Source organism: Alexandromys fortis, unplaced genomic scaffold (assembly GCF_014885135.2).
Source record: "Alexandromys fortis isolate MF-2015 unplaced genomic scaffold, M_Fortis_MF-2015_v1.1 scaffold_167, whole genome shotgun sequence".
In the NCBI taxonomy this organism is placed as follows: Eukaryota; Metazoa; Chordata; class Mammalia; order Rodentia; family Cricetidae; genus Alexandromys; species Alexandromys fortis.
In genome coordinates this window covers 3163888-3183729 of record NW_026068050.1, presented here as the reverse complement: position 1 = coordinate 3183729, position 19842 = coordinate 3163888, and the positions used below count along the sequence as shown (strand labels likewise).

At 47.2% G+C, this 19842-nt stretch overlaps 1 protein-coding gene across 1 annotated transcript in view; it reads left to right on the top strand.

The window, feature by feature from the left end:
• Positions 1 to 6148: 6148 nt before the first annotated feature.
• Slc35f2 (solute carrier family 35 member F2) overlaps positions 6149 to 19842 on the top strand; it is a 46134-nt gene continuing 32440 nt past the window's right edge. Inside the window, exon 1 of the mRNA XM_050119439.1 lies at positions 6149 to 6499. Coding sequence (XP_049975396.1) covers positions 6390 to 6499 — 110 coding nt within the window. The 5' untranslated portion in view covers positions 6149 to 6389. The remainder of the gene's footprint in view (positions 6500 to 19842) is intronic.

Here is a 19842-nt window from a genome sequence, read left to right as displayed (position 1 = left end):
ACATTTTACAAAGCCTGGGAAGAACCTTCAGGAAAGAATCTTCTCAAATCCCCTATTCTCAGAAAGGTGACATTTTGTTTATGTTCCAAGTTCCTTTTCCCTCCTGGAGAGAACTCTTCAACTGGGTGGAAACTGCTCTGTGACCATGGTACAGTGAGATCCCGTTGTAAAGGATCTCACTGTACTTTACACTGTAAAGAGGGGTGGGCCCGTCTCTAGTGGAAGAATGCTGCCTGAGGTCCTGGCTCATTGCCCAGCACAATAAACATTATGCTTTAGAGAAAGGACTTTCTGGTGGTCTTTTGTTAGGGGGCGTTGGCTATGTGTGTTGCCTTCACTGATACTCCCCTGGGGCTGAGGGGAATGGCTGCCAAGCAAGCTGACCAAAGGCCTTGAAGGACAAGCAGACCAGGCTGTGAGGCGATCCAGATCAATCCACAGAGAGGTGACATGCAGAGCCCCTAAACTAGACAGATGGCAGAGTTGTAGGGTACGTACTAGATGTTCTTTCCCTACCTCTTATTCCTCCTGCCTCCAGATACCTTCTCTCTGCGAAGGCCGGAGACAGTTCCAGCCCATACCGTCCCCAAATGCCTGACCCACAGAAACCACAAGACATAAAAAATGATTGTTTGAGACCACAGGGATTTAGGCTGATTTAATACATATAGCAGATAATATTAGGTGCGTGGAAGGTGTTTAGTAAGTGGTAGTGGCTTTTTTGGTTGTTATTTGAACTTCTTAAAAGTGAGGTTATTATATGAAAAAAATCCCCAACTACTATTTTTTCCCTCAGTAAATTTCCTTTGACAAAAACTTGTGGATTGGTGCCCACAGATCAGTTCAATATGTTTTCATCCTGATACCAAAATAACGCAGGCTGATCAATACCCCTCAGTCAGGGATGGGCGCATTGTGGAGCAAGGCTCAGCAGGGCTGCTTTCTGGGGAGGACTCTGTGTATGGAGAATGTATACAGTGTAACTTTACAGCCACATGTCCAGGTCGCCTGTATTTCCTGGTGACAGCTGACCAACTGAAAATGCTTCAATGGAATGTTTTCAAATTTCAAAATTAGTCATATGCCCAGAAGAACACAAGACGAAGACAGGTAGGACTCTCTCTTCTTTCGTCAACCCAGCACACTCCTGATTGCGCCCCTGACTTAACCACTCTCAGTAACCTGGCCAGGCCCTTCCACCTTAGCCCTCTCCTTCCTTTACCTCAGGGTCTAGCTCTGCAGCTCTTGCTGGCCTGGAACTCACTAGCAGGCCAGGTTATACTTAGACTCTACCTCATCTCCCAAGTGCTGGGATTACAGGCTCGCTGTACCCAGAGTGGCTTCAGTTTTTGGTTTTCTTTTTTTTTTTTTTTTTTTTTTTTTTTTTTNTTTTTTTTTTTTTTTTTTTTTTTTTTTTTTCTGTTTTGCTTCCCTTTTTGAGCTGGAGGCTCACTATAGTGCACAGGCTGGGCTCCAACTCCTAGTGAGAGGCAACCTCCAGCACAGCCTCCCAAGGGTTGGTTACAAAGATTCTCAAGCATCCCCAGCTGAGTTTTTCTCCTGGTCATGAAAACAGTATAAATATGTGTATAGTGCACACGTATACACACAGATGTGTAGTGACTTTGCTGGTGACTGTCCTATATGGAATATAAATATGTGTATAGCGCACACGTATACACACAGCCATGTAGTGACTTTGCTGGTGACTGTCCTTAATGGAATATAAATATGTGTATAGTGCACACGTATACACACAGACGTGTAGTGACTTTGCTGGTGACTGTCCTATAGGGAACCACGCTGCACAGGTGCCCAGCAGGCGTTTGTTTCACCTGACAGCAGATTTTGATCTTTATAAAGTAGCCTATGCCTTCCCTGGCTGCCGTCACAAGCTGTCATCAATTTGTGGCTTCAAGTAGGGCAAATTTATTTATTCCTTCGGTTTTCTGGAGGTCAGAGGTTCCAGATCAGTTTTCCCTGATCACAGTCAGGCCTGAAGTTGTCAAGGCTGTTTCTTCTGGAGGCTCCGAGCTTGTGACAGCTACCTGTGTGGATGACTTGTGTGTACACTTCCCTCCTTCTTTAAAGTATGTCTCCCTTGGTCCCCTTATGTAATTTCTCCTGATGAGAATCTCCCCATTTCCCTCTGTGAGGGACACATCCCCACATTCCCCCCCCCCCTTCCCTCTGCGAGGACACTTCCTTTTATGGCCCACTAGATAATCCAGGATCGCTTCCCCATCTCAGAACTACAAAGTCCCTTTTGCTGTTTCAGACCATCGTTGGTTCTACAGATCCAGTCCATCTTTGGAGGTGGGGGATCATCCAGTCTGACACATTAGAACTTCTTTTTCAAAGATATTTTTTATGTATGTATGTATGTATGTATGTATGTATATATATATGTATATATATATGTATATATATATATATATATATATATATTTGGCATGTGTGTCTGTGTGCTATCTGCCTTGGATCCCCTGGGACTGCAGTTACTGGTTGTGAACTGACTTGTGGGTGCTGGAAATCAAACTCAGGTCCTCTGAATTCAACCACTGAATTCATCTCCCCAGCCTAAAATATTGTTTGTTTGTTTGTTTTGTTTGTTTTTCGAGACAGGGTTTCTCTGTGTCGCCCTGGCTCTCCTGGAACTTGTTTTGTAGACCAGGCTAGCCTTGAGTTTGTAGATCCACCTGCCTCTGCCTCCCCAGTGCTGGGTTTAAAGGTGTGTGCCACCAGCACCCGGCTTCTGCCTTGGTCTCTTCAATCCTGGGGTTATAGGCCTGAACCACCAAGCCTGTCTTACATTTTGTTTGTTTCTAACACACTTCACGTAGTTCAGGCTGACCTCAAACTTCCTATGTGGTAAGGATGACCTTAAACTTTCTACTCGGTTTGGATGACCTTGAACTTTTGCTCCTCTGTTCTCGTCACCAAATTCTGGGGTTACAGATGTAAACTACCAGGTCCAGCTTAATCAATTCATATTCTCTCTCTCTCTGTACATTATTTGATTTGGGGGTATTCTTCATTCTTTAAATTTTTAAAAATTTCTCCTCTGCTCACTACTCCCTCCCTTTTTTTTAGGTGTTTTTAGGTGTTTTTTTAGGGGCCAGGGGTTGGTGCTGCAGATAGATTCTAGAAGTCCTAGGCACGGTCAGCTCATTTAGTATCTGCCTCATTTTAAAGTTCTGTGTGCTGATACCGCCCACACCTTTCTCTGCGGTCACACATAAAACAAAGAAGTCTAATATCTGGACAGACTTCGGGGAGGGGAGAATCTTTACAGGAGCTACTGGGTGGGGAGGCAGTCCCAGGCCTCGAGGGAGCTGGCTGAGAAGGGCAGCTTGATTGACAGTGGACAGAGAAGGTTTACCTTGAAGTGGCCTGTTCTTAGCAGGGGCTCTTCTGGAAGGCTGACATGCTGGCTCAAGGCGGTGAAAGTTCAGAGGCCTGGGGCTAAGAGACAAACTTGGGTTAAAGCTAGGTGTGGTGATAATTGTATAATTACAGCACGTGGGAAGCTGAGGCAGGAGGATCATGATTCCTAGGCCAGCCTCTGTGACATAGATACTCTATTTCTAAATAAATAGACAGCACCCAGACAGTAAATCCAGCACTCAGGAGGCAGAGAAAGGTGGATATCTGAGTTTGAGGCCAGCCTGGTAGAGAGAGTTCCAGGACAGCCAGGGATACACAGAGAAACCTTGTCTCAAAAACAAAAACAACAAAACACACACACACACACACACACACACACATACAAAAAAAAAAAAATCAAACCAGTCAGCCAACCAAACAAAAACAGTCTCATCAATTAATTAAAATTTTGTTAACAAGTACTTTGCTCTGGTTACTCTTGGGCATCGGTGGTTCAGTCTGTCATTTATGAAGGAAGGATGGGAATCTGGAAGGTCATTGGATCTTATACAACCACACGGAGAAGCTACTTCTTTGTACTGCCATTTACAAGAACGTAGATGAGCACAGGGTTCAGGTGACATTCCATGTTGTAGTGTTTTCTTCTTCTTCTTTCAGTTTTTCTGTGTAGCTCTCTGGCTGTCTTAGAGCTTGCTGTGTCGACCAGGCTAACAGCAGCTCAGAGAGATTCACCTTCCTCTGCCTCCCAGGTTCTAAGGTTAAAGGCCTAGGCATTCCACATTGTCAGTGTGCAGAGTCCAGTGGGACGCTGTTCTTTAGTCCTTCCCCCACCCCACCCCACAGGCTCTCCTGTGTCCGGAGTTGAACATGACCTTCAAGTTCTTACTCTGCCTCTACTTCCCCAGTGCTGGGATTACAAGCGAGTGTCGCCACTCCTGGCTTACTTCAATACAGGAGATTGAACCCAGGCCCTCTCTGCCAACTGAGCCACATCCCAAGCCCCCACATGTGCTTCTGATGTTCTCAGAAGGCTCATCAAACTGTTTTTTTTTTCAAGTGCTTATAAAGAAATTTTGATTAAGTCCTTTTGACGTTAGGAAAAATAGCCACGTATGATGGCCCACGCCTTTAGTCCCAGCGCTTGGGAGGCAGAAGCAGGTGAATTGCTGTGGGTTCGAGGGTGAGTTCCAGGATAGCCGGGATGGTTTAGAGAGACTCCATATCAAAATAAAACAAATACACAGAACAACAAAATGAATAAAGAAAATTAGAAAAATATTTCAGCAATCATTTTAGCTAGGCATGATGGTACATGCCCCAGCCCTTGGGAGCACTGCCTTAAATTGGAGGCCAGCCTGGGCTACATAGTTGAGTTTCAAATCAGCTTGGTCTATGGAGTGAGATTTTGTCTCAAAAATACAAAAACAAACAAAATATTTAAACTTTGCCGCATTTGTAGTTGGTAAAGCAGAGGCTCTTTTAGCTACAGTTTTCAGAATCTATTACCTTTTGTACATCAACAATTTTTTTTTGCATTGATTTGTGTGTTTTTGTGTACTGCTGCCTGGATGCGGGGTTCAACTTGCCCGAGTCTATTCTCTCCACTCACCATGTCGGTTCTAGAAATGAAACACAGACTGAAGCCTGCTTTACCAGCCGAGCCACGCCCCCACGCTCGGCTCACCTCAGTGTTTATTTATTTGAGGCAAGATCTCTCTTTAGCTTAGGCTGATCTAGAACCACACTGTTCTAGGCTAGCCTCCAGCTCAAGGGATGCTCCTGCTTCAACTGCCTAGGTCCTAGGAACTGCGACTGAAGACATGAGTTACCAGATGGTTTAAAACCCGGTTCTTCTTAGTGTCTCTTACAGAACTGCCTGCTCTTCTGCATCCACAGTCTTCTAGAATTTACTGTTGACTGTGTTCCTTTACTCAGGAAAGGAGGAGGCTGGGGAGGAACTGAAGAGGTGGGGATGGGTCTCAACACCTTTTCTTTCATCTTCTTGGTCTCTTTCAGGAAAAAAAGTGCTTGATCAGCACTACAGACTTTTTTCTGTTAGCGAGAACTAGGAAATTCCCCGCCCCACCTTTTATTTTATTCCCTCTTGTCCCTTCTGGGACCATTCAAGCATCAGAAGGTGAGCCCAGGACCAAGGCCAGGACGGTGCTGAGTGTGACAAGGCAACCCAACACACCCGCCAGACAGATAGGCTTCGCCCATACCACAAAGACACATTTCCCAGATCTTTGTTTTGAGAGGAAAAGAACTGTAGCTTTTCTTCAGTTCTTTCAGGGAGTGGGAGGGAGATCAGGACACGGGCGCGGGGGTCAGTCGGTCCTTTCAGTTAGTAAAGTTCAGGCTGGCACCTACTCATCGCGTCCCGTAGGACACGCTCGGAGCCAGCCAAAATAATCTCTTAACGCATCACCTAGTTTGCTGATTTCAAACAAGGAACCATAAAATCCTGAAATGTGCCGGGTGTGGGAGTGCTGGCCTGTGAATCCCAGCCCTCTGGAAGCAGGAAGAGTGTTGCGAGTTCGAGATTAGCCTCGGCTACGTGAGGCGTTCCAGAATAGTCAGGGCTACAGAGTGAGGTCAAACAAGCTAGCCAAATCAACTCCACCCACCCGGGTTCGGGGGGTGGGGGGTGAGAGAAGAAGCCCAACCCCCAATCTCTTAAATTTACACTGTGTCCTACCCAGCACCGACGCTAGCTGAGAAAACAAACCTGCCTTTTCTCTCCCCAACTCCCCCTCCGCCCCCCAGCTTCCCAGCTTCCCTGAGGTGCCAGGTGATGATCTGTAAAAGCATCCTCTGGCCCTAAGGGCTTGACAGTTAATGATTTGTCGCACGAGCCGGGGACGCGAGCGCGCGAGCGAGCGCAGCAGGAGAGCAAGGCAAGGCGCGGGCCGAGACCGCGCTGTCCTCACAGGCGCCGCCTCCTGTCTTCCGGGCCGGGGCACTTCTCGGGATTCCGGGCACGAGAGGCTCGTAGGGACCCCATGGAGGCCGAATCGCCGGCGAGCGCAGGGGTCACGGAGCCCCAGGCGTTGGGCTCCATGGCCACGATCGGCAGCCACCTGAGCAGGATCCGAAGCAAACTCTTCACCTGGTGAGTGCAGCGCGGGGCGGGCCCGGGTGGCGGGACCCGCGCACACGTGTCTGCGGGGGCGGCGGCGCCCCGACTTGGGTTCGGAGCACTGCTCACTCGCACCCGGAAGGTCTCTTTTCAACTGGGTGCTCCCATACCGTGGCACACCCTTAGAAACCGCGGCGATGGTTTTCAGAGGATGTGCAGGGGATTCATCCAGCTGGCACTGTGAGATCGGTCCCCGCGCCCCCGCGGCAGGGTGGGTGTCCCCGTGGACGCAGTGGAGGAGGGCTGCCCACCCTGTCGCTTGGCAGGTGGAAGTGCTGCCCTTCCTGGCGCGGCGCCCGCATTCTTTCAGCCTCCAACCGGAGTTCACTCAAGTGAGCAAGCTGGGTTAAGTTTTGTGCTGTGGTAAACCGGACGGAGACTGCGTCTACCCTGTTTTGGGGCTTGAGCGAGGTGACGTGACCACCTCCGGAGCGACGGTCCAGGGAAGCAGGTGGCTGATGTCACTGTGCTCCGTGGGGCCCTAGGTAGGGAGGGATGTTCTTAAAGACTTGGCAGCGACTCTGGGGAAAGCTTTCTGTGGTCGCTGGACGACTTGCGTTCTGAAGACACATAGAGGCTAACATCCAAATAATGAAATCCATTTACCGAGCATTCACTCCGTGCCAGGCACTGCGCTTAGCCATTTATGTGGACAATAGCACCGCATCTCCTTCACTTTAGGATATGGCGCTATTGTTAGACCCACTTTCTAGGTAGGGAAACACAAGGCTAAGCCGTTCGTTCACCTGGGGATTATGAGAGAGCCAGGGTTACAGGCATATGTCACTATCCACCCTGGGCAATGAATTTCAGGAAAGATTTTTGAAAGCTACACCCTTGAAAAGGCATCTCATTTTCAGAGCTGGTCAATAAATGTGTATACATGCATTTTTTTGTCACAAATAAGCATAGTTTTAAAATAGATGCGCATGTTCAAAGGAGTAGATTGGCCCCAAATCGACCATTCTCTTCCAGCTGTGTAATGTCCTGGTATTTTAGCAGTTATTTCTTAGCGGGGAGACGTTACCGTGACATAACTAAGGGGTCAGACTTTGAATTCAAATCTTAGTGAGCTGGCCTTGCTTGGACAAGTCACCCAGTTCTTGTGTGCTATTTGAAAATTGTGGCGGTATTGCAGCGCAGTGTGAGAGAATTCATGCTTAGCCTGGGTCAGACACTGGGTTCAGTTCTCAACAAGAGCAAAAATAAATAAATAAATAAATAAATAAATAAATAAATAAATAAGAAATTAAAAAATGGGGGCGGGTTGGGAAGGCAAGATGGCTCAGCGCTTAAATACTCCTGCCACCAAGCCCGATTACCTGAGTTCAATACCCAGAACATACACGATGGAAGGAGCTTCAAGTTCCCCTAACTGTCCTCTGATCTCTACACGTGTGCTGTGGCATGTATGACACATGTACCACACACATACACATACATGGGCAGTAAATAAATAAGTCAATAAATAATGCAAGAAAAGATTACTAGCAGTCTTCGCCATCACTGCCCCCCCCTCCCCACCTGCTTAGCCTGCAGGGCTGAGAGAGGAGTCGCTGGTTGACCACACAGCAGTGGGAAGAGAGAGCCCTTTTCAGTGTCCTGCATGGGCTAGTTGTCACCATCGGCGCTCTCCATTCCTCGGTAATGGGAAGAGGTGGTACCTGGGAAGATGCCAGTGACCCTAAGGCCGGGGTAGATAATCTAGCAGATCTCAGCTCAGCAAGCAGTACCAAGAACTAGCAGGCGTGGTTTTTCTCTTCGTAGCGTAGCGTTTTCAGATAGTATGTTTTATGATCAGAAGAGTCTAGGAGCCCCGTGGGATTTCTTCCTTCTCTCAGTGAGGTTTATTTTGAACCCCCCTGAGGCCTTTTACTCTCTCGTGTGGTGGTGGTTTGTGGGTGTTTTACACTCCTGGTGGGTGGCCCCGCATCACAGCAGGCCTTGCTCTTCTCCCTTGTGGGTTCTGCACGGCCCATAGCTCAAGAATGAATGAATGAATGAATGAATGAATGAATAGCTGAGAGATGACAAAGTTCTTTTATTCCTGCTTTTCTTTGGTCATAAACCGTTTCTTTTTGCGGTCCAGAATTGCATGCTAGGAAAGGAAGTTTAGCTCAGCAGTATGGTGCTGGAGTCATGGCAGAGCCCACGAACAACATTTGCTCATCTTCTGCTTTTAGCCACCCACACCCCTTTTCTCATGCGGTGTCTCTCTGTTGTCTTCAAGCTGGCCGCTGACTCTTGTGTTTGAATGATCCTCTTGCCCAAACCCCTGAGTACCTGGAACTACAAGGTGTGTGTATCTGGTTTCCATGACAAAGTTCATTAGGCCTCCTATTCATTAACCACACTCCAAATGCCTCCCTGTGTTGATGTTTATTCTGAGGGTCACGGCCTGCAATTTATGTTCTTTGTTATTGCTGTTTTTTGGTGTGTCAAGTAGGCCACGCTAACTTTTAAGTTGCTGCATTATCTGCAGCTGGCCTTGAATTCATAACATTCTCGTCCAGGGAACTGTGGGGTGTGGAGAAAAGACAGGACACAGAGAGATAGCTTATAGTTTCATAGAGTTTTTTAAATTTTGTTTTTCCTTTTCTGTTCTTTTCACCGAGAATACCACTTTTGACATGTGGGTACTTAACCACTGAGCCATCTCTCCAGTCCCAAATATTTGTTTATTTATTATGTATACAATATTCTGTCTGTATGCCTGAAGGCCAGAAGAGGGCGCAAGACCTCTTTTATAGATGGTTGTGAGCCACCATGTGGTTGCTGGGAATTGAACTCAGGACCTTTGGAAGAGCAGGCCATGCTCTTAACCACTGAGCCATCTCTCCAGCCCGACATGTGGGTACTAAATACAGGAAAAAGTTAATGGCCTGAAGTGGATTGCCTTTTTTATCTGAAGCGTATATTCTAGGTGACCCCAACTCTTGACATCTCTCTCTCCCTTAGGGTACAGACATTTTTCTTTGGGGTTGATGACTAGCTGATTATGGTGGTACCTAACTGTAGTCCTAGCACTCAGAAAGTGGGAGGGAATATTCAAAGGCATGCTGGGAGTTCAAGGCCAACCATAGTGACCCTTTGTCTTAAAGACAGAGGAGGGGGAAACGTCTCGAATCCTTGGAGTACTCATCCCACAAGTTTAATGGCGCTAATGTCTGAAGCATTCAGGGTAACAGTCCCAGAATATCCCCCAACAGGTTCTGTTCCGGAACCTGACTTTGTTTTTCCGAAACAGGGTTTCTTTACGTAGCCCTAGCTGTCCTGGAACTTGCTCTTGCTCTATGAAACAGACTGGCCTTGGACTTAGAGGTTCACCTGCCTCTGCCTCCCAAGTGCTGGAATTAAAGGCATGCACCGCCACCACCCTCACCTTGAACCTGACTTTTGTTGTTTATGGCTCTCTAGTCAAATGATATATTCTAACAAAAAGCTTGGATTTCCAGAAGTGCCAGAGGCACTTAGTATTTTTACACTATCAGGCAGTTTACCATCTGACAAGGCCTTAATTTATTCATATATTTCAAAATGCATATTCTGTATGATTGTCAACTTTCTGTCTAGTAGAAAACTTAATTCTTTCATGTTCTTATCTTTGTCCTTAACCAATGAAGGATAAAGTTTTGAGACAGAACTATTGTATTCTTTTTGTATTTTTGTAACGCCATGCTGGTCAGGTTTCCTTTTTTCATTCAATACACCTTAGTTATCTATATCCAGGTCCAGGCCCTGTTTAATTCCTGTTTCCAAGAAGGTTCATAATCAAATTATAGTAAAGGAATCATGGTAAGTGCCAGAGGAGTAATTCCAAAGTTCAGTGGTGGTGCTGGGCTACGGTAGTGAAGAGAGCTGCCTTCCAAAGTTCAGGGTTGGCACAAAGGAGAGCAGAGAACAGGGGTGAGGGGCAGCTGAGAAGCTTGAGGTTTTCTTCCTACCAGGTGAGAGAGGTAGCAAGACTGGAAGGGCTAGAGAGGGTTTTGCTTAAAGGACTGGAAGGAGCTTAGTGTGTGGAGGGCACTGACTGGAGGAGGCTGAGCCGTAGTCGCCCATCAGCCTACAAGCAAGCTCTTTATTTCTGTCCGTGTATAGGACAGTCCACAGAAGGAGAGAACTCCTTGTCACCACCCATCAGTCCACAGGAGGGGAGCACTCCTTGTCCCTATCCATCAGTCCACAGGAGGGGAGCACACCTTGTCACCACCCATCAGTCCACAGGAGGGGAGCACTCCTTGTCACCATCCATCAGTCCACAGGAGGTATCACTCCTTGATACTGTTCACCGTCTATAGGGACATTAGGTGAAGGGTGTTTTGTCTAGATGTATGTCTGTGCACCACATGCCTGCTTGGTGCCTAAGGAGGTCAGTTGACATTAGATCACCTTAGACTGGAGTTATAGTTGTGACCCCATGTGGGTGCTAGGGACCGAACCCATGTCTTCTGGAAGAGCAGTCTTTTAATTGCTGATTCATCTCTCTAGCCCTATGAAGGGTGTTGTTATGTAGCATTGTTTAAGGAAGTTATATGAAATGGGAGCTTTCATATGCTTTGTGCTTGTGAGGACCTGGGTAGTCCTTTATTCTAGCAGTCTCTGTAAATTCTCCCAGTCCCCTCTATTACACAATTAATTACGATCTGCTTCTTCTAGACTCAGGAGGCAGGAGGAGAAAAGCCAAGTTTTGTCCACTGTTATATACTTTATTCTAGCACACTTTGAACTGGATGATTCCTCTTTGCGGGCAGCTGTGTATCCTGGCCTCTGTCCAACAGATGCCGGCACAACACACATCCAATGTGACAACCAAAGATGTCTCCGGACATTGTCTCATGTTTGTTTTTAACTGCTTCAGACATTTGGACTTCATGGTGCCCAATGACTTCCCGTTTCCACTCTCAGAGCACAGCTCTGTGCTGAGTGTTCATTCTCCTGCCGACCCTGGGCCACAGCACACAGTTGAGGGCTTTGCTGGGTGCTGCTCCCATCTGACCTGTGTCGTCACTTCCTGGGCACTGCACAGAGTCAGAGGACATGCAGGGATCGCCTCTGTGTGGCACAGGGGAGAGGAGAGAGTAGAACTTAAAGGTTCTCTTCCAGCAGGCCCTCCACTGGCCTCTGTCCACGCTACCCAGGATGTAGTGCCTTCCCCAGAATAGTTCTCGACCACCTCTGGGTTTGTCCTGCTTCTCTTTGCTCCTTTCCCAGACTAATTTGAAAGTAGAGAGGATGGGTGGCTGCCAGAGCTTGCTCTTCATCTTGACATCGTTTCTAGACTATTCCTAGAGCCCATCTCCCCTTCAGTCCTTACAGTCCTGACTTCAGCGTCCACCTTTACCATCTCTCATCCGGACTCTTGTGGCTTCCATCCAGGGCGTCACACAGTCAGAGAGGTGTCAGATAAAACAAAAGGGCAGCAACAGCTCTCATCAAACGAGAATTCCCTGCTTGCATTTCACCAGTCCTGCGACACACCTACACAGTTTGGTTTCTCATTTGACGGATCGGATGAGTAACTCGCTTGTGTCACATAGCTGGCGAGCCGCAGAGAGAGAGAGAGAGAGAGAGAGAGAGAGAGAGAGAGAGAGAGAGAGAGAGAGAGTGAGTGAGTTGTGGCTGATTCCAAAGTGAACCTGCTTTACTAGTTCGGAAGCCTCACCACGTCGTATCTTCAGCCCAGGCTGTAGGATGCCTCCCTTCACCTGCACCGACGGTGTACGAACTGAGATGTATCTTGGGGGTCCCTGGAGGTTCCCCAGAGGTTACCCTGGGGAGCGAGTGAAGAATGGGACCTGGTGAGTTTCTCAGCTGGTCTCTGGCATCCACAGACACATTGCTATTGCTGTTTTGTATAACTGGGATTTTATGCAAGATGTCCAGATTATTTAATAGCAGCCGTCCAGGCTGGGCAGCTTGGAGAAGGCAGGAAGTCATTTCTTGTCGCTGGAGAGTGGGATGTCTGAGGCTGAGGCTCCTGCAGACTTGGTGTCTGGTGTAGGCATATCTACCGCCTCACGGACAGCCTTCTTCTCACAGTGCCCTTACGTGGCAGAGGGGTCAGAGGGCACTCTCTTCTGTGTGCCAGTCCCGGGCATAGAGAAGAACCCTGTCCCAGTTACCTTCTCTGTTGTGAAAACCACTGTGCTGCAAAGCAAGCTGGGGAGGAACGGGTTTGCTTTCATCTGTTATGCAGGGAAACCAAGGAAGGAACTCAAGTCAGGAACTGAAGCAGAGGTCAGGGAGGAACATTGCTTACTGGCTTACTCCCTGTGGCTCCATTCAGTTGGTTTTCTTATATAACTCAGGACCTGCCCAGGGATGGCACCCGCAGGGGTGGTTTGGCTTTCTCATGTCAATCATTAATCAAGACAATGCCCCACAGACTTGCCTATAGGTTAGTCTGATGGGGGCAGCTCCTCAGCTCAGGTTCCACGTTTCCATCTTCTCCAGTTACTCGTTTATATCAAATTGACAAAAATAACCAGCACACATCCTCACGACCTAAGCACCTCCCAGAGCTGTGCCTCCAAATACGGTCAGCTTGGGGATGAGATTCCAACACAAGAACTTGGGGAGGGTAACAAGGTTTAGTCTATCCTCTGTGTTTGTAGAAAGCTACAGCTAACACAAGTCTGAGAGCCACTGGTCGCACAATAGAGGTCACATGACTGCATGTCCCTCTCCTAACAGCCTCCTTCCTCCCTCCTCCATTTCTCTCTTCTTCCTTTTTACCTGTTCATGATAGTTGATTTCGGTTTTAAAAATGATGCTGAAATGCCCATAGTCTGACCTTTTCCTTTTTAGCTACTTCTGTGTGTGCTGTTCGCAGACAACAGAGGCAGGCATCATCAGACGGTGTAGCCTTCATCACTGTCCTCTTGCAGAACGCATTCCTAATTCCAAACAAACCACAAACAAACACAAACAAACCAGACTATTCCCTGCCTTCTCGGCCCTGGCAGCACCTGCCCCTGTGCCCCTGTCTTCAATCTTCATACCTTCCTTTCTTTTTTCCTTTCCTCCTTTCCCGCTTCCCTTCCTTTCCTTTAAAGATATCTGTGTATTCATCATATCCATCTGTGTATATGTGGGTATGCTCATGCCGCAGGAGTATAGGAGTCATTCTCTTCTTCCGCCATGCGGGCTCTGGGGATTGAACTCAGGTCATCAGGCTTGGCAGTAAGTACCTTTACCTGCTCTGCCATATGGCCAACCTCTGTCTACTTCGTCTGTGAATCTGACTTCTCTAGATGCTGTCTGGTGATGGCCTGGACTCATACTGTATTTGTCTCTGTGGGAGTACAAAGTCTCTGTCACCTGCACACTTCCCACTCCTGGTTCACTGACCACAAGACTGATCACTTCAGCGATAGAGACGTCCGCGCTTCCGTTGTGACCACCCAGCCTTTTTCCTGGGTCTCCCTCCTTACTGTTTGCTGCCTTCTTCTCGAGGAGGCTTAAAGAATGGATGTGTGTGCCAGGGGGTGGTGGCGCACGCCTTTATCCCAGCCCTCGGGAGGCAGAGGCAGGTGGATCTCCGTGAGTTCGAGGCCAGCCTGGTCTACAAGAGCTAGTGCCAGGATAGGCTCCAAAGCTACAGAGAAACCCTGTCTCGAAAAACCAACCCCCCCAAAAAAACAACCCCCCCAAAAAAGAGTGGATGTGTGACTCTTTCCAACATGGCCCCACACACATCTTGGTTGGAGGCCCTCTTCTCTACCTGTATGATATATGTCCCCAACCCGCACTGTGCTTACTGTTGAACTTGACAATAATTACCATTAGCCCTGGAACGTGCCTTAGGGCAGAGGCTGTAGCTCATCTTGGAAGCTCCTGTAGTACTTTGCCCTTGGCACAAATCCAAAATGGTAGCAGTTCTTCCCATTCTGGAGATGGGACAGTTCTGTGGAAACGCTTAAAAAAAAAAAAAAACCAACAACAACCAATTTTAAAAATGGAATATCTTATTATCTTAATACATGTAAATAATGCTGGCTGATTATATGCACCACCAGCTCCCCCCAGAAACTCCCTGCACCTCCCTTCCCCCTTGTATCCTCTCTGGTTTTGTTGTTAATGACTCTGAGCCTGATGACTGCTTGCTGAGCTTATAGATGTATTGAGTTTATGGGTGCAACGGCCATATCATGACCCAAAGAGAGAATTTCACACACTCTTCTCCATCCTCCAGTCCCTACATTTTCCCACCTCTTTCCTGAGCCTGAAGGATGAGGAGGGGTTGCTAGAGATGTCCCATTTAGGGCCAAGCCCTCAATAGGCACTTATTCTTAGCACTTGGCTAGTGACGAGTCTCCATATTAACTGCTGACCACTGCAGAGAGAAGTTTTTCTGGCCAAAGTTGAGGAAAACGCTCATCTATAAGTGAAGCATGAATACTTAGAAAGCAGTGTTGTTTAGCAAAATGACAGGAATAGGTTCCTCTTGGGCCTTGTGACCTCCCCAGAGCCATAGGCTTTTGACCAAGCTTATATATAGTACCAGACATGAATTCCTTCCCGTGAAGCCAGTCTCAAGTTCAGTCTAAAAGCCGTTGCTTGACCCCATGCCATTCATGCCACTATTACATCACCGGGCACGTCTTACCTTTCAGGGTGGTATTGTAGCATAGAGGGTTGGCTGCATGGGTACCGTTGGTGTCTACATAGCATCTTCTGGCACTAGTCATCAGAGGATGTTTTCAGGTCGCTTATAGCTTGCTTCCTCTGTCTTGCACCTAAAGCATATTGTCTCAGTGCTAGAGTCTTCCCACCTGGTTCTAGCAGCTAACCAAGAGCAATGGCAGTAGCCTGGGTTGTTTTGGGGGCCTGTGGGACTTCCCTGACCAGTAGCTCAAAGGGAGCTATCCCATACCTGGTACTGGAATTTTCGTTTAATAACCCATATTCTGGGAGAATCATGGCGGTCCATGTGTGGTCCTCTCCTTTTATTTGATGTGGTAAATAAGATGTCAGAGCTAGGACTGGAGTAAGAGTAGGTGCTTTCTGAAGGGCAGCTTTCAGAGATGTTTAGAGAAGGTGGCCACGTGGGCAGACAATGTGAGTCGCCAAGCCTGGAAACTGTTTTGATGAGTGTTTTGGTAAGCTCATTTAAATTTTAGGCATTGAGGCCGTAGCTCAGTGTGTAAAGCCCAGCACACCAAAGGACCTGGGTTCAATTCCACAGCACTTCCTAAACTGGGATGGTGGTGTACAGCTCTTTCATCTGAGGAGAAGGATCAGGAGTTCATGGTCAATCCAGCCTTGACCATCTCCTGGCCAATCAGGGCTACAGGAGACCCTGTCTCAAAACAACCACAACTGAACAGTTAGATCTTTACAACAAACACCCTTTATCCCCCGCCCCTCACACAAAAAAGCTAGAGCAATTTCCTTCTATTACTTACTTATTTCAAACAGGCTGGTTTTGCAGAAAGCTTTAAGCCCTCTCTTCTAAACACGAACTTTCCTTAAAAATCGAACTGAGTGGCACTTCCTGTGTAATGATCTCTCACTTCGGCTAGTTTATCTATGCAGAATTTTTGGCAGCTATTCTCCAATAGAGTTGGCTGGTCCTCGACAACTCTCTAGGGCAGGTCAATCCATTTAATTACTTAGGAGGCCCATTTGCTGCTAATCCTAGAGATTTTGGCAAGAAAAAAATACCTTTACTTGAAATTCTTAATTGGGCATCATGGCACACTTTTGTAGTCCCACCACTGAGAGACTGAGGCAGGAGGATTGCTGTGAGTTCCAAGGTCAGCTTGGGCTACAAATGATTTTAGGACAGTTGGAGATAGTTAGCAAGACCCTGTCTCATATCAAACCAAAAAAAAAAAACTTAAAAAAAGTCCATTTACTGATTTAGTATGTGTTTGTCTATCTGTGCTTGCGTGTGCCTTCGTGCACACAGAGGTCAGGAGTGTTGCGTGTCCTCCTCTGTCACTCTCTGCCCTTTCCTTTGAGACAGAATCTCTCCCGAGCCAGGGCTCAAGGTTTTCTTGGATTGGTTGGAACCCAGCAAGCCCTAAAAATCCCTGCCTCCATTCCCTTTGGAGCTGGGGTTACAGGAACACTCAGGATCCCTAGCTTGCCGCAGGGGTGCTAGGATTTGAACTCTGGTCCTTCCGGTTGCACAGCAAGTTCTCGTAACCACCGAGCCGTCCTTCTATAGCCCCAAGAGGTACAGTTAAACTCTTCACTGCACGTTTGCAACCCGAGAACACGCTCCCTTCCATAACCCAGTGCCTTGGCCCTGGCACCGCTTCCATCCGTGTGGGCTCAGCTTATTCTGCTGAGCAACAGGAATGTGCTCTGGGGCATCTAAGTGGATTATTTGTCTTCTTTCTTATAACTTTCACTCCCACGTGGTCACACGTGGCTTTTTTTCTGAGTTATCAAGCAGATCTCTGGAAACCTGTGTTCCTTTAAAATTATCATTTCTACCTATTAAACCCCCCAGGAACCAAATGACTTAGTGCCTCAGAACTACTCGCAGGCAAAGTAGGAACAGGCCTGCCTGAAGACTGCAGTGGTTTTGATTTTTAATAAGTTATAACAGATTATCTCTTGTAGTCCAGGCTGGCCTTGAACTCACTGTGTAGCCAAGAATGAACTTCTGATCCTCTTGCCTCCACCTGAATGCTGAGACTGCAAGAAAGCACATGCCACCCTGCCTGGTTTATGAAAGGACTTCATTCACAGATTTGGGGATGTTTCTTTCGGTTGATTATATGAGTCTATGGTAATTAAAACAATTGGACAAGTTAGCTATTATGCAAATGCTGTGAACCAGCTTCCATGGAAGATCACAGCGAAGTCTAAAACTCCTTTTTAGTTCGTTCTCTTTCTTCATTTTTGGTTTTTGGGTTTCTCTTTCTTTTCCTGGCTGTTCTGGAGCTCACTCTGTAGGCTAGGCTGGCCTTGAACTTGAAGATTCTCCTGTCTCTACTCCCTAAGTGCTGGGATTAAAGCTGTGTGCCGCCATCACTTGGCTAGTTTTTTGTTTTTGGTTTTTTTTTTTTTTTTGGTTTTTCGAGACAGGGTTTCTCTGTGGCTTTGGAGCCTGTCCTGGAACTAGCTCTGTAGACCAGGCTGGTCTCGAACTCCCAGAGATCCGCCTGCCTCTGCCTCCCGAGTGCTGGGATTAAAGACGTGAATCATCACCTCCTGACTAGTTATTTCTTTAAAACCAGAATATTTAAGAGAGAATTTGACTCAGTTTCCCCAGTCAGTGCCACCACTGAGAGCTTGAGGTTGGGTTCGTGCAGGGTGCAATTGATCTGCCTAGAGCCCTCTGGAGACATTCCTGCTTTAGAAGAATTTAGAATGAATTTGGAAAGAGTAATTCTTAAGCCTCTGTGGGGGGGTGGGGTGCGTGGAGATGAGATAAGGTCTTTCCGCTGTTGACCAGGCCAGCCTTGAACTTTTGGCTGTGCTGCTGCTTCCGTCTCCCGGTGGCTAGCATTAGAGGTGTGCAACATTGTTTCCAGCGCTCCTGGTTTTCTCCTAGATTGTTGGGTGAGAGATAAACCGAAAGAGCCGAGCTTTGCTGAGCTTGGCTCCCTGTGTACTCCAGAGCGACCAAGGTATTTCAGGGCTTCCACGGTATTCCAGGGCTTCAGGGTTCATTAGTTAGTTCATATCATCCTTCTGCTAACTTCTTTTCCTCCGTGATGTGGGATGGCCTGGAACTCATTTGAATCAGTTGGTCTTAACCTCCTGAACGTTGGGATTAAAGGTGTGAGCCTCTACACCCACCTTAAAGAATGTCTTGTTTGTTTTTGTTTTGATTTTTAGAAACAGGGTCTCACGGACTCACTTCAACTCATCAACCTTCTGCTTCCACCTCCTGAGTTGTACCCGGAACCAACCGAGCTCGCTTCTAGTCAGGCAGTGTGGCCCAGCCTTCTGTGCTGCTAGCCTTGGCTATTTTCTTGCATCTTATGAGATGGATGGGTAAAAGCAAGCAAGCAAACAACCCACTCACCCCAAACAGACCTTTGGCAACCTCCCGCGGAGCCATTTGTATCTCCAGGCATGCCTGACGGTACATAAACTTCAAGATAGATATCTTCTTGAAACATCGTTTAACTTATTTCTGTAGACTCCAGTTGCACAAAGCAGATTAATCTTAATTCCTGGCCCATGATATACTCTCAGTGTGGGCACATGAATGGCTCTATTAATTTTTTAATGTAATACATTCCCATAAAACCGCTGCTATTCCTAAATTAGAATTTCTATGCACCCAGGAGTCATTCCCTTGTCTGACTACAGATAATTATAGATAGGCACCACCTGAATCTTCCTGTCACCATTTGCTTGCTTTCATATATATAAAACATATAATATATATGTGTGTATTTTAAATATAATTTTTATCTTTATGACTTTCTCTTCCCTCCCCCCTCCCCCCCCCCTTTGTGAAAAAGGTTCTCACTATGTAACCTTGGCTGGCTTGTAACTCACTCTGTAGACCAGGCTGGCCTCCAACTCACAGAGATCTTCCTGTCTCTGCCTCCAGAAGGCTGGGATTAAAGATGCACACAGCTATACCTGGCCTAAAAGGTATTCCTAAAAGATTATTGTCACGAGTAATTCGGCATGGTGTGTGTTTTTGAGGGTCCACCATATGAAGACTCAGACACACGAGAATGACTTAGCCTCTGCGGTGCAGGGGGCTCAGCCTTCCCTTCGCATCCCCGCTTCTTTATTTTTTCCTGTGTTTACACTCCAGCTAGTAGATTTACATGTTTAAATATGCTTTCGCCTAGGAAAGGAATTGCTGGTTTGCGCGCTGTGAGATCTGGGCTTTGTAAGACAGTATCAAACTGGTTCCCAAAGTTGTACTGATTGACACCCTGCCTGGTACACTCTTACACACGTAAGAAACCTTGTGGAGCCAGGTCCTTTCTCACACTCGCTGTTGTGACACTTGGCATTTTCAACAGCCACACCAATGTAAGTCTCTTAATTCACAGATTTGGTTACTAGTGTGTGTGCGTCTCTGTGTGTGTCTGTTGTGTATTCATACATACAAGAGTGCACCTGGAGACCAGAGGATCACCTTGGGTATCGTTCCTCTCCCAGGCCTGGAACTCAGTCAGTAGGCTAGGCTGGCTGGGCCTGTTTCCCACCTTCCCACACAAGGATTAGAAGACTGAGCCACCGCATTTGGCTTTTGGTGTTTTTTTGTTTATTTTTTTGGGGGAAGGTGTGGATTTTGAGGATTGAACGCAAGTCCTTGTGTTTGCAAGGTAAAAACTTAATCACCTACCAGAACCATTTCCTCAGACTAATTGTTTTTATCTGGG